This window comes from Manis javanica, chromosome 5, assembly GCF_040802235.1.
Source record: "Manis javanica isolate MJ-LG chromosome 5, MJ_LKY, whole genome shotgun sequence".
Taxonomy (NCBI): domain Eukaryota; kingdom Metazoa; phylum Chordata; class Mammalia; order Pholidota; family Manidae; genus Manis; species Manis javanica.
The window spans coordinates 104,871,644-104,886,663 of record NC_133160.1 but is presented as its reverse complement, the minus strand read 5'-3'; the positions used below and the strand labels follow the sequence as shown (position 1 = coordinate 104,886,663).

Sequence of the window (15,020 nt, the reverse complement as noted above, 5' to 3'; positions counted from 1 at the left end):
TGTGTGTGTGTGTGTGTACACTTGTACACATATCTTTGAGAAGTACCAGGGCTTGGGGAAGAGGGACCAAGAACTCCTCTGTTGAACGGTTTCTTTGGGCTCATACCCACATCCTTTCTCACCTATATTTTATTATACACCAATGGTAACAACTGGGTTTGCTTTATAAAGGTAAGATACTGAGACACGCATGTTTTCTGTGCCTTACAAATATCCTGAAGAGTATTAACATTGTAGGTGTTAAAGAGGCATAGGAACCAATTACACTCATCTCATTCATTTTCACTTCACTGGTACTCTTAGTTAATAAACAGACAAATACAGAAATTTTCAATACCTGAGCAGATCATTGCTATTGGGAAAACCTTGCAGCAAGAAGCTCAAAACATTACTGATAGCAGCAATGGTAGGCTGGGATAAAGACATATCTCGAAGGGTCAGTAGCAGCTTTGGGATTAGCTGGAATTCCCTCATTAATTTGGCATTCTTTGATGCTTCACTATAAAAGAAAGAAGACGTTATACACTATACTATCATCTCTTCCATAGCTGAACAACTCATTACATCATTATTAACTGATACCTGGACTCTGTGAGCAGCTCAATAAAATGTTCAAACAAGGAAAGATGAAGTTCATAGGGCGCATGGAGCCAGACCTACAATAAAAAGAAAGAATAGTGATATATTTTGGGTTAAAAAGTATTCAAAATGCCAATCAAACAGCACAAATGCAGTATACCAACTTACTTCACTTACATAATTAACTGAATATAACCACTTTACTAATTTTTGCTTAGTGAAGTCCTATAAAAACTGCTTGCATTTAGGACTTCAGGTTCTACTGATAAAGGAATAATTGCTATTATAATTACCCTCTCAGTAAACAATCAGAAAGGCAAGCTTCCCTGGGCTCACTGACTGAGTACTTTTAATGAATATTCAACAAAATACACTAGACAGAATGAATACTGAATGCTATATATGGAATACAAGGACTGAATGACTGGAATCCTGTGTGGGTCCAAAACGGGAAATACCACTGCAAAGCAGTACACCCAGCAATTCCTGGAATTCACAAAGGGCTGAGTTCTTGTCTGCACTCTGACCAATCAGAATGCAGAGACTCTGTAATACACAGAGAGCTGGGGAGGGGGACTCAAAAGTATAATACCCAGTAGTGGGGCCTATTAGTACTGTACGCCAGGTTACTCTAGGTTTATCCTAACAAAGCTTAAAAGCAACCAGAAGGATCAAGATAACTGCAACACCAGAGCAAAGTTCAACACTCTTTTAAAGGAATACAACAAAATCTAGCACTCAACAATGTAGCATTTAGCACCCAGTCAAAAATAACCACGCATGCAAAGGGAAAAATATGACCCATAAGTAGGAGAACATTCAGTTATTATGAATAGCCCAGAAATGACAGAGACGATGAAATTTTCACAACCTTACATAAACTATTAAAAATGTGCCCCCATATGTTAAAGAATGTAACAAAGAAAGATCAACATGACGATGAAAGAAATGGAAGATAAAAACAAAGATGCAAAATGAACTTCTACAGATGAAAAATATCTAAAATGAGAAATACACTGGATAAGAGTAATAGCAGATTAGACACTGCAAAAAAAAATTCAGTGAACTTCAAGACTTAACAATAGAAACTTTTCAAAATGAAGCATGAGAAAAATACTGAAAAAAAAATGACTAGATAGAGCATTAGTGACCTGACCCATGGGACAGTATCAAGCAATCTAGGATATGTGGAATTGGAGTTTAGGAAAGGTTGGGGGTGGGCACCAGGAAACACAATACATGAAATAACAGCTCAAAAATTTCCAATTTGATGAAAATGACAAACTCACAGACCTAAAAATGCCAAGAAACTCCAAGTAGAAGAAACAGAGCAGATAATGGAGTGACTGACATCTTTGAAGTATGAAGAGTAAGGAAATATCAATTAGAATTCTATGGAAAAATCCTTCAAAAAAGTAAAAAGACTGACAGGAGAATTTTTTGCTAGTAGATAGGCACTACAAGAAATGTTGAAGAAAGTTCATCAGGATTAAGAATTACACAAGATGAAATCTGGATCTACACTGAGGAATGAGGAACTCCATGAACTTGACATATATGGGCAAATACAGAAGAATTTTTAAAATGTCTTTAAAAGATAACTATGTAAAACAAAAATAAAGTATTGTGCGGATTATGAACATAGAAATGTCTGACAATAAGAGCACAAAGGACAGGAAGAGAGAGATGGAGGTACACTGTTGAAAAGATTTTATAGTATAGGCAAAATGATATACTTTGTGAACATAGATAATAGTTATTCATGTATAAGTTCTAGAATAACTGCTAAAACAAAATGCTTGTACGCTCTGACAATTATTTCACTTATACTTGCCAAATGACTCCTTAAAAACAGGGTGAATTGGGGGGCGGAGCCAGGATGGCAGCGTGAGTAGAGCAGTGGAAATCTCCTCCCAAAAACACATAGAGCTATGAAAATATAACAAAGAAAACTCTTCCTAAAATAGAGACCAGAGGACACAGGACAACATCCAGACCACATCCACACGTGCAAGAACCCAGCGCCTTGCGAAGTGGGTAAGATACAAGCCCTGGCCCGGCGGGACACGAGCACCCCTCCCCCCGGCTCCCGGATGGTGGAAAGAAACCGGAGCAGTTTTTTTTTTTGGCGAGTGCTTTGTGGAAGCCTTAAAGGGACAGGGACCCCGGTGCTAAGGAGGCAGGGCGACGGGACCGGTGAGCGGGTGCCTGGGACCAGCACCTGAGGACAAAGACTATTGGGCGTTTTCCCTATGGGACCGGTAGGCGGGTGCCTGAGTGGCGCCTGAGGACGGAGGAAATCGCGCGTGTTTCACCTTTTTTTTTCTCTTTTTCGCGAGTGCTTTTTGGAAGCCTTAAGGGGACAGGGACCCCGGTGGTAGGGAGGCAGAGCAGCAGGACCGGTGAGTGGGTGCCTGGGACCGGCGCCTGAGGACAAAGAATATCGCACGTTTTTCCCTGCAAGACTGGTGGGCAGGTGCCTGAGACCGGCGCCTGAGGACAGAGGAAATCGCATAATTTTCCGCTTTTTTTTTTTCTCTTTTTGGCGAGTGCTTTTTGGAAGCCTTAAAGGGACAGGGACCCCGGTGCTAGGGAGGCAGGGCGGCGGGACCGGTGAGCGGGTGCCTACGACCGGCGCCTGAGGACAAAGAATATAACGCATTTTTCCCTGCGGGACAGGTAGGAAGGTGCCTGAGACTGGCGCCTGAGGACGGAGGAAATCGTGCATTTTTCCCCCCCTTTTTTTTTCACTTTTTGCTGAGTGCTTTTTCGAAGCCTTAAAGGGACAGGGACCCCGGTGTTAGGGAGGCAGAGCAGCAGGACCGGTGAGCGGGTGCCTGGGACCGGCGCCTCAGGACAAAGAATATTGCACGTTTTTCCCTGTGGGACCGGTGGGCAGGTGCTTTTTGGAAACCTTGAAGGGACAGGGACCCCGGTGCTAGGGAGGCAGGGCAGCAGGACTAGTGAGCGGGTGCCTGGGACCGGCGCCTGAGGAAAAAAAAGAAAAATCATGTGTTTTTTTCTTTTTTTTTCTGTTACCTCTCTCATTGTTGCTGTTGTTGTTTTGCTTTAGAGAGTGCTTTTTGGAAGTCTTAAAGGGGCAGGACAGGACACTTAGACCAGAGGCAGGGAATCTGGGGATCTCTGGGCACTCTAACCCCCTGGGCAGCAGGAAGCACAGAGGCCCCTTACGGAGATAAATAGCCTCCCGGCCGCTGCCCCTCCAACGGGGCTCCACCACTTTGGAGGAGGAGCCCCTGCCAGGTCACACCCACAGCAACAGCAGAGATAAACTCCATAGCAAACGGACAGGTAGCAGAACCACTGTCTGTGCACAGCTGACAAGCATACGCCACTAGAAGTCGCTATTCTCCCAGGAGAGGAAGGCCACAAACCAACAAGAAGGGAAGCTCTTCCAGCGGTAACTCGTACTAAGTCTGCAAACTATCTCTATCACCATGAAAAGGCAAAACTACAGGCAGACAAAGATCACAGAGACAACACCTGAGAAGGAGACAGACCTAACCAGTCCTCCTGAAAAAGAATTCAAAATAAAAATCATGAACATGCTGACAGAGATGCACAGAAAAATGCAAGAGCAATGGGATGAAGTCTGGAGGGAGATCACAGATGTCAGGAAGGAGATCACAGAAGTGAAACAATCCCTGGAAGGATTTATAAGCAGAATGGATAAGATGCCAGAGACCTTGAAGGAATAGAAGCCAGAGAACAGGAACGTATACAAGCTGACATAGAGAGAGATAAAAGGATCTCCAGGAATGAAACAACACTAAGAGAACTTTGTAACCAATCCAAAAGGAATAATATTCGTATTATAGGGGTACCAGAAGAAGAAGAAAGAGGAAAAGGGATAGAAAGTCTCTTTGAAGAAATAATTGCTGAAAACTTCCCCAAACTGGGGGAGGAAATAATCGAACAGACCATGGAATTACACAGAACCCCCAACAGAAAGGATCCAAGGAGGACAACACCAAGACACATAGTAATTAAAATGGCAAGGATCAAGGACAAGGAAAGAGTTTTAAAGGCAGCTAGAGAGAAAAAGGTCACCTCTAAAGGAAAATCCATCACGCTAACATCAGACTTCTCAACAGAAACCTACAGGCCAGAAGAGAATGGCATGATATACTTAATGCAATGAAACAGAAGGGCCTTGAACCAAGGATACTATATCCAGCACAACTATCATTTAAATATGATGGCGGGATTAAACAATTCCCAGACAAGCAAAAGCTGAGGGAATTTGCTTCCCACAAACCACCTCTACAGAGCATCCTACAGGGACTGCTCTAGATGGGAGCACTCCTAAAAAGAGCACAGAACAAAACACACAACATATGAAGAATGCAGGAGGAGGAATAAGAAGGGAGAGAAGAAAAGAATCTCCAGACAGTGTATATAACAGCTCAATAAGCAAGCTAAGTTAGGCAGTAAGATACTAAAGAAGCTAACCTTGAACCTTTGGTAACCACGAATCTAAAGCCTGCAATGGCAATAAGTACATATCTCTCAATAGTCACCCTAAATGTAAATAGACTTAATGCACCAATCAAAAGACACAGAGTAATAGAATGGATAAAAGAGCAAGACCCATCTATATGCTGTTTGCAATAAACTCACATTAAACCCAAAGACAAGCATAGACTAAAAGACAAGGGATGGAAAAACATATTTCAGGCAAACAACAGTGAGAAGAAAGTAGGGGTTGCAGTACTAGTATCAGACAAAATAGACTTCAAAACAAAGAAAGTAACAAGAGATAAAGAAGGACACGACATAATGATAAAGGGCTCAGTCGAACAAGAGGATATAACCATTCTAAATATATATGCACCCAATACAGGAGCACCAGCATACGTGAAGCAAATACTAACAGAACTAAAGAGGGAAATAGACTGCAATGCATTCATTGTAGGAGACTTCAACACACCACTCACCCCAAAGGATAGATCCACCGGGCAGAAAATAAGTAAGGACACACAGGCACTGAACAACACACTCGAACAGATGGACCTAATAGACATCTATTGAACTCTACATCCAAAAGCAACAGGATACACATTCTTCTCAAGTGCACATGGAACATTCTCCAGAATAGACCACATACAAGCTCACAAAAACAGCCTCAGTAAATTCCAAAATATTGAAATTCTACCAACCAATTTTTCAGACCACAAAGGTATAAAACTAGAAATAAATTCTACAAAGAAAACAAAAAGGCTCACAAACACATGGAGGCTTAACAACATGCTTCTAAATAATCAATGGATCAATGAACAAATCAAAACAGAGATCAAGGAATATATAGAAAGAAATGACAACAACAACACTAAGCCCCAACTTCTGTGGGACGCAGTGAAAGCAGTCTTTAGAGGAAAGTATATAGTAATCCAGGCACACTTGAAGAAGGAAGAACAATCCCAAATGAATAGTCTAACATCACAATTATCAAACTGGAAAAAGAAGAACAAATGAGGCCTAAAGTCAGCAGAAGGAGGGACATAATAAAGATCAGAGAAGAAATAAACAAAATTGAGAAGAATAAAACAGGAGCAAACATCAACGAAACCAAGAGCTGGTTCTTAGACAAAATAAACAAAATAGATAAGCCACTAGCCAAACTTATTAAGAGAAAAAGAGAATCAACACAAATCAACATAATCAGAAATGAGAATGGAAAAATCATGACAGACTCCACAAAAATACAAAGAATTATTAAAGACTACTAGGAAAACCTATATGCCAACCAGCTGGAAAACCTAGAAGAAATGGACAACTTCCTAGAAAAATACAAACTCCCAAGACTGACCAAGGAAGAAACACAAAAGTTAAACAAACCAATTATGAGCAAAGAAATTGAAACGGTAATCAAAAAACTACCCAAGAACAAAACCCCGGGGCCGGACGGATTTACCTCAGAATTTTATCAGACACATAGAGAAGACATAATACCCATTCTCCTTAAAGTGTTCCAAAAAATAGAAGAAGAGGGAATACTCCCAAACTTGTTCTATGAAGCCAACATCACCCTAATACCAAAACCAGGCAAAGACCCCACCAAAAAAGAAAATTACAGACCAATATCCCTGATGAATGTAGATGCAAAAATACTCAATAAAATATTAGCAAACAGAATTCAACAGTATATCAAAAGGATCATACACCATGACCAAGTGGGATTCATCCCAGGGATGCAAGGATGGTACAACATTCGAAAATCCATCAACATCATCCACCACATCAACAAAAAGAAAGACAAAAACCACATGATCATCTCCATAGATGCTGAAAAAGCATTTGACAAAATTCAACATCCATTCATGATAAAAACTCTCATCAAAATGGGAATAGAGGGCAAGTACCTCAACATAATAAAGGCCATATATGATAAACCCACAGCCAGCATTATACTGAACAGCGAGAAGCTGAAAGCATTTCCTCTGAGATCGGGAACAAGACAGGGATGCCCACTCTCCCCACTGTTATTTAACATAGTACTGGAGGTCCTAGCCACGGCAATCAGACAAAACAAAGAAATACAAGGAATCCACACTGGGAAAGAAGAAGTTAAACTGTCACTATTTGCAGATGATATGATACTGTACATAAAAAACCCTAAAGACTCCACTCCAAAACTACTAGAACTGATATCGGAATACAGCAAAGTTGCAGGATACAAAATTCACACACAGAAATCTGTAGCTTTCTTATACACTAACAATGAATCAATAGAAAGAGAAATCAGGAAAACAATTGCATTCACCATTGCATCAAAAAGAATAAAATACCTAGGAATAAACCTAACCAAAGAAGTGAAAGACTTATACTCTGAAAACTACAAGTCACTCTTAAGAGAAATTAAAGGGGACACTAATAAATTGAAACTCATCCCATGCTCATGGCTAGGAAGAATTAATATCATCAAAATGGCCATCCTGCCCAAAGCAATATACAGATTTGATGCAATCCCTCTCAAATTACCAGCAACATTCTTCAATGAATTGGAACAAATAATTCAAAAATTCATATGGAAACACCAAAGACCCCGAATAGCCAAAGCAATCCTGAAAAAGAAGAATAAAGTAGGGGGGATCTCACTCCCCAACTTCAAGCTCTACTACAAAGCCATAGTAATCAAGACAATTTGGTACTGGCACAAAAACAGAGCCACAAACCAGTGGAACAGATTAGAGACTCCAGAAATTAACCCAAACATATATGGTCAATTAATATTTGATAAAGGAGCCATGGACATACAATGGCAAAATGACAGTCTCTTCAACAGATGGTGCTGGCAAAACTGGACAGCTACATGTAGGAGAATGAAACTGGACCTTTGTCTAACCCCATATACAAAGGTAAACTCAAAATGGATCAAAGACCTGAATGTAAGTCATGAAACCATTAAACTCTTGGAAAAAAACATAGGCAAAAACCTCTTAGACATAAACATGAGTGACCTCTTCTTGAACATATCTCCCCGGGCAAGGAAAACAACAGCAAAAATGAGCAAGTGGGACTACATTAAGCTGAAAAGCTTCTGTACAGCGAAAGACACTATCAATAGAACAAAAAGGAACCCTACAGTATGGGAGAATATATTTGAAAATGACAGATCTGATAAAGGCTTGACGTCCACAATATATAAAGAGCTCACACACCTCAACAAACAAAAAACAAATAACCCAATTAAAAAATGAGCAGAGGAACTGAACAAACAGTTCTCTAAAAAAGAAATACAGATGGCCAACAGACACATGAAAAGATGCTCCACATCGCTAATTATCAGAGAAATGCAAATTAAAACTACAATGAGGTATCACCTCACACCAGTAAGGATAGCTGCCATCCAAAACACAAACAACAACAAATGTTGGAGAGGCTGTGGAGAAAGGGGAACCCTCCTACACTGCTGGTGGGAATGTAAAATAGTTCAACCATGGTGGAAAGCAGTATGGAGGTTCATCAAAATGCTCAAAACAGACCTACCATTTGACCCAGGAATTCCACTCCTAGGAATTTACCCTAAGAACGCAGCAATCAAGTTTGAGAAAGACAGATGCACCCCTATGTTTATCGCAGCACTATTTACAATAGCCAAGAATTGGAAGCAACCTAAATGTCCATCGGTAGATGAATGGATAAAGAAGATGTGGTACATATACACAATGGAATACTACTCAGTCATAAGAAGTGGAAAAATCCAACCATTTGCAGCAACATGGATGGAGCTGGAGAGTATTATGCTCAGTGAAATAAGCCAAGTGGAGAAAGAGAAATACCAAATGATTTCACTCATCTGAGGAGTATAAGTACAAAGGAAAAACTGAAGGAACAAAACAGCAGCGGAATTACAGAACCCAAAAATGGACTAACAGGTACCAAAGGGAAAGGAACTGGGGAGGATGGGTGGGCAGGGAGGGATAAGGGGGGGAAGAAGGGGGGTATTAAGATTAGTATGCATGAGGGGGGAGGGAGAAAGGGGAGGGTGGGCTGTACAACACAGAGAGGACAAGTAGTGATTCTACAACATTTTGCTAAGTTGATGGACAGTAACAGTAATGTGGTTGTTAGGGGGGACCTGATATAGGGGAGAGCATAGTAAACGTAGTATTCTTCATGTAAGTGTAGATTAAAGATTAAAAAAAAAAAAAAAGAAAGAAAGAAAGAAAGAAAAGGGGGATTACTCCTTGATAGGATAAAACTATTGGTAAATCAAAGATCAACGCATGCTTTAAATATCCTTAATATTGATCACTTAAAGGGTGTCAGATGATCAGCTATGGAGGTACTCTTTTCTGAAAAGAAAGCATTTCCTGTGTGCTGACCTCCAATGAGTTCTGCACAGTGGTATAGAGGGCATGTCAAAGGGTGGGCAAAGGGTCTGTTTGTTTCTATGCAGAAGATCAAGGCCTAGCTTGGATACCCAGAAATGAACTAAGATACGATATGAGGAGGAGCTTCCAGCCAGCACTCTCTGGAGGACTTGTGCCAGGGGGATTATCAGCAAAAAGCCTCCACAGGGATCTGGGCGATGCTGCAGTTGTGGCTGCATCCACCCCACCGTTTCCTGGACTTGCCATTGGAATTAGGAGGGAGATGTCTAGGCTGGCATGTGCATACAGTGAGACAACGAATTTGACCAGATCTGTACTGTTGGAACTCAACCAGGAGTTGGGAGGGGTGGAAGGTGTAGCACTCCAAAATCTTATGACTATAGACTATCTACGGTTAAAAGGACATATGGGAGGTGAACAGATCCCAGAAATGGGCTACTTTAATTTGTCTGATTTCTCTCAGACTGTTCAAGTACAGTTGGACAATATCCATCATATCATAGACAAATTTTCACAAATGCCTAGGGTGCGTAAATGGTTTTCTTGGCTTCACTGGAAATGGAATGGTAATTATAGATTTGCTTTGTTTATGTGACCGTATTCCTATTAAGTTAATAAGTGAGCGCAAATTAGTTGGTAGTTTAAAACCTATACATGCTTAAGGTACTTTCCAAGAAGATATGTCAAAGAAATAATCAATCCTCCCATGTTTTCTTCCATATGCTACCTCTATAGCTTTTCATCTTCCTTCCTAATTACAACCCTTAAATAGCATTTGTGCCTCATATTGAATTTACCGAGTGTATCATAATTCCTCCAGGTGGTAAAGATACCTCGAGACAAGTGCTGGGCATAGAAGCCACAGGGCATAAATCTGCAAAGAAGTAAAAAGCTAACCTTTTCAAACAATATGGCTTCTCTCTCACTTACCAACTTTACATTTCCCTGTATGGCCCCGGAAGATGACTGGTTAGCCAGAGACGGGTAAGATTCCTCAAGGGAGGAACAACCTAAGACAGGCACAGTCGCAGGGGGGCCATCAGGTGAGAAATTGGGGATCAACAGAGGTGAGGCTCAGAACCTCACCCCCCCTGCTTTGAGAGAAATCTTCTGCATCCATGGATGTTTTGCTGCCCTTGTCTAGCTTGGATTAATACTTAGTCCATAGGCACAGATCTGGTCATCTACATTTGCCCTCTTACAGCACTAAACTATGTTTTCTACCTTTATCTTGCATCTACCTACCACTTCAGCATTTTATTAAAAATAAAAATAATAATAATAATAAAGGGAGAAATGTGGGATCAACATATAAATCAAGTATAAAAATCAAACGAATATTCATATTTGACCTGATTGTTTATAGTTCATAATGCGTGATCAAAACCGAAAGTTTCTGTGATGACTGCCCTTGTACTGTTCACCATATAAGAATTTATTCACTATGTAAGAATTCGTTCACCATGTAAGAACTTGTGAACTTGTTTGTTATGCTTCAGAAGATTGGAGACTGACGAGAATTAGGCTTGAGATGGATTACTGATTGTACATTGAGCATTGACCCCCCCTATACTGAATTTTATTGTTGTTAACAACCATTTGATCAGTAACTATGAGAGATGCCCTCTCAAAAAAAATAATAAACAAAAAAAAACAGGGTGAATTAAGTACTTACAGGCTACTGTGGTTTGGAATAACTAGGAATGCTAGATGAAGCCATAAAGTGAGTAAGGTAATTAAAATGAAGCCGCAATTTGTCAAGAAACTAGATTTCTGATATTTGTATGTTAGACTTTAAGCAGAAATTTGAAACTAAGGATAATCCTTGATTTAAATATATTGATTACCAGATAAAAACAAAGCCAGGCTTGGTTTATATCATAAAGGAATAATTGCTATGATAATCTCTCCTCATTTTTTCCATGTATCTTTATCTCTGTGCTTTCACAAGTTCTTAATTTTCTTTTTGAATAAGTGACATGATGAGACCTTAAAAATGAGGTCAAAAGATACAGGAGTGAGAAAGGGGGAAAGAAGTGATAGTTGTCCTAGCAGGTAAGAGGAGACTTGACATAAGGGCTTGGATTGGGATGTAGCAGGAGAAACAAAGAAGGTGGACTAAATGAAATAGGGAAGTATGATTTATAAAGCCTAATATCATACTGTTCATTAACAGGAAGAGGGAAGCTGATTTTTCAATTTCAAACCTGGGTGACTGGGGGAATGGCGGTCTTATTAATAGAAAAAGAACTTAGAGGGAAGAACTAATTTGAGAAGGATGTTAAGTTCAGTTTAGGTGTTGCTGGGACATAAAAATGGAAATGTTGAGTAAGAAGTTAGAAATAGGTTTGGAATTTCTAACTAGATATTTCTAACTACATAAATTTCTAACTAGATAAAGCTAGAGATTTAGATTTGAGAATCCGCTCTGCAGAGACGAGTCTGTGAGGCTGGGTGAGAATCTACAGAGGGAAAGAAAACAACAAATAAAGGAAAAGATTAAGAAGCACAGTTAGTTACTTTTATATAAAATAATGGAAATTTCATAGATAGAAAATTATGGGGACAGAGTGAGAAAAGTAAGAACCAGACAGTGGTGCCTAAAAGCTAGCACAAGAACTCCGAGATGCAAGATGATGGAGACAGGCTGACCTGTGCCTTGAGAGCCACAGGTGCTAAGACGTGAGCATGGGCCAAGCTGCTAATAAGCTCTCAGAATAGTGTCAGTAAACCCAGAAGGGCACAGTCTGTTTGTTAGGGATTTAAAATAACTGGTAAGTCAACTTTCAGTAGTTATGAGGAAGAAGAATTAGGGCCTTGACATAGGAGCTGGCAGATGGTAGGTGCCCGCCTCATTCGGGACAGCACAGACACAAAGGGGAGGAGACAGACCTGATCTCTGGCTCTCTGGCACAGACAGAGCCTGAGTCTCACAGGCAGAGGGTGGGGGGTGTGTGTGTGTGTGTGTGTGTGTGTTTAGTGGGGGGCTGTGGGTTGAAGTATATAGTGACAGATATGCAAAGTGCTGTGAACAAGGAGTTTAAATGGGGAGAGGATACATGGACACATGGGATTAAGTGGTGCCTTGAGAAGACAGAGTGGAAGCTCTTATGGTAGTAAGGCCAGAGTAAGGAAATCTTATTTTGGTGAAATGAATGGTATTTTACTGTGTAGCTCCTATTAACCAAAATTTCCAGTCTAGCCCCTATTTATTGAGAAAAAATTTCTATCAGATTTGACAACTATGTTTGCCTCAGGTAGTGCCAGAGGCAGCAGCCAGTGAACTGTCGTCTGGTCTATGCACTGTACCACGTCACTTCTATGCTCTTCGTAAAATCCTATATCCCTGGGGAGAAGGAACCCATTCATTACCCTACTTCTTGTATTTTACTAATGACACTAACACAAGCATAATAAAATGGCAGAACTTAGAAATAAAATTATTTAAGAGTTAACTCCATCAATATACAGAGTAAGAAATAGATGAACTGATCATACATTACCAGTGTTTATATACATACTTCAAAATCACAAAGTAGATCCTGGAACGCAGTTGAATTTGGAATAATGGAGGTTTCATGTCCACTATCAACAGTTCCCACCAAGGAAAAAGTCAGATGGAGAATGTGGCTGTTAAGAAGGGAGCGTTTCTTCTTAAGCAGCATTGCCAGCAACTAAAGGAGAGCAAAACCAAATGCCTGTTGTCAATCATTCTCTATCTGCAGATAGAGATATACATACTGAAGAACCCTATGGAGAGCAATTCCTGAGATTCCTAAACTGATTTCTATATTTTTATTATGGCAATATAGCATTAGAGGAAAGCAGGGTAACCCCATCACTTTATTACTAAAATATCCACTTTTACATAAGCCCTTTGAATTTACATGTAAGTACTTAAATTGTGGCCATTATGTGTATACAATTATCTACTGTTTTTCTCTACCTAACATTTTATCAAATGGATTTTTTCTTTTGCAACAGTCTTCATAATTACAATTTTAAAAGATTGAATGATATTCTATGGGATGGTTAAACTACTATTACTTACACTCTGTTGGAACATTTAAGTCATTTCTATTTTTTCATGATAAACAATGCTGCAATAAAAATTTTTTAAGTTTTGCAAAACAAAACGTCTACCAAAGTAGTGTGGTTAAATGTACTAAAAACAGTAAACTGTTTAATGGTTGTTTCTCTTCTAGTAAATAACTTTCTGCCTAAACCTACTAGAGATTGTAGATACATGAACACTGCATATTTTTTATCCCCCGAGTTTTCAGGAATAGCAATGCCACACACATTATATAGTGGCTCTCAGATCCCCTAGCAGGGTACAAGATGACCGGGTATAGAGGGAAGAGACAAGGAAACCATGGAGAGTTACTACCGATTTGGTGGCAGTATCTACAGCAGGATACATGGACACATGGACCATATTTCATTTTCACTCCTACTTCCATAAAGAAAAGTAACTGCAACTAACAAAGAGTTGTTCTAAAAATATATTCAAATACATCAAAGCTACATGGAAATAATGAACCCTAATTCAAAGGTTTATTAAGTGAGATTTGATGAGATAGGAGAAAAAGGATGAATCAAAATAAAAAAAACAACTAATCATCTCATCTGAAGTATGTGAGTTTTATTAAAAGCTACTGACTTTCTAAGTTTTCTTGGACAACACAATTCTTCCAGAGTGTGAAAAGGTATGAATAATAATGAAAATTGGGAGGTTTTTTTTTAATGCAAAATTAAGTGAAAACAAAGCTTTATGCTTACAAACCTGGTAGCCCTTGATTCTTTCCATTTCTTTGCTGGCTAATGGGTTACTCCTGACCACACAAACCAGGGCCTTGACCGCTGCATACAGCCCTTCCACATCGGAGGCCATGGCCACCAGGCCCAGGATGGCTGCAGCACCACCAATGTACTGCAAAGTAGTGGCAACAGGCTTGGGGACAAATATTCTTACTCCTGATTAAAAGACAGTGAAAGATATTTAAAATGAATTCCCCATGTAAATAAGAACTGAAAAAATCATTGTTACGTATTTAATTGTAAGTTACACTTAACAAAAAACGAACTACTATCCTAAAAAGAAAATTCTACAAAAAAACTCAAGGCAGAATTTGGAAGAAGGCCCTAAATGCTAATGCACACACTGTCAGAGAAGAGCTGGGAATAAGGAGCGAGTAGGCAAGAGCTGGTCTGAGAACAAGCACAAAGGCTACCACTGCGTGGCTTTGGCCAACTCACAGAAGCTGTGGGGAGGCATTTCCCAAGTGAGTGAGAATGCTTTCCTAGGTAACGTTGGGAATGAAATGGGGGAAAGCAAAAGCATTTTAACCCCATGAACTGGGGAGTGGGGCGGAGAAGTCATCCCGGTGAGGATGAAGGATTCCCCATGCAGAAGCCAAGCAGAGCACACTACCGACCATCACTCAAAGCTCCTCCTAATTATGTGATCTGAGTAAATAGGTCATCAGTAACCCCAGAAAAGCATAATTATGTGGAAACACAGTACTGGAACTAATGTGTCAATAAAAAAAAAAAAAAATTCACATTTATTTCTTAACCTTA

General features: G+C 39.9%; 1 protein-coding gene across 9 annotated transcripts in view; it reads right to left on the bottom strand.

The window, feature by feature from the left end:
• The window catches only part of WDFY3 (WD repeat and FYVE domain containing 3), a 281,845-nt gene that overhangs the window by 90,050 nt on the left and 176,775 nt on the right, over positions 1-15,020 (bottom strand). For all 9 annotated transcript variants that reach the window (XM_073237349.1, XM_073237354.1, XM_073237353.1 and 6 more), the window contains 4 exons: positions 14,224-14,414; positions 12,959-13,111; positions 583-656; positions 338-499 (listed from right to left, as the gene is read on the bottom strand). In XM_073237349.1, the coding sequence (XP_073093450.1) occupies positions 338-499; positions 583-656; positions 12,959-13,111; positions 14,224-14,414 (580 nt within the window). The remainder of the gene's footprint in view (positions 1-337; positions 500-582; positions 657-12,958; positions 13,112-14,223; positions 14,415-15,020) is intronic.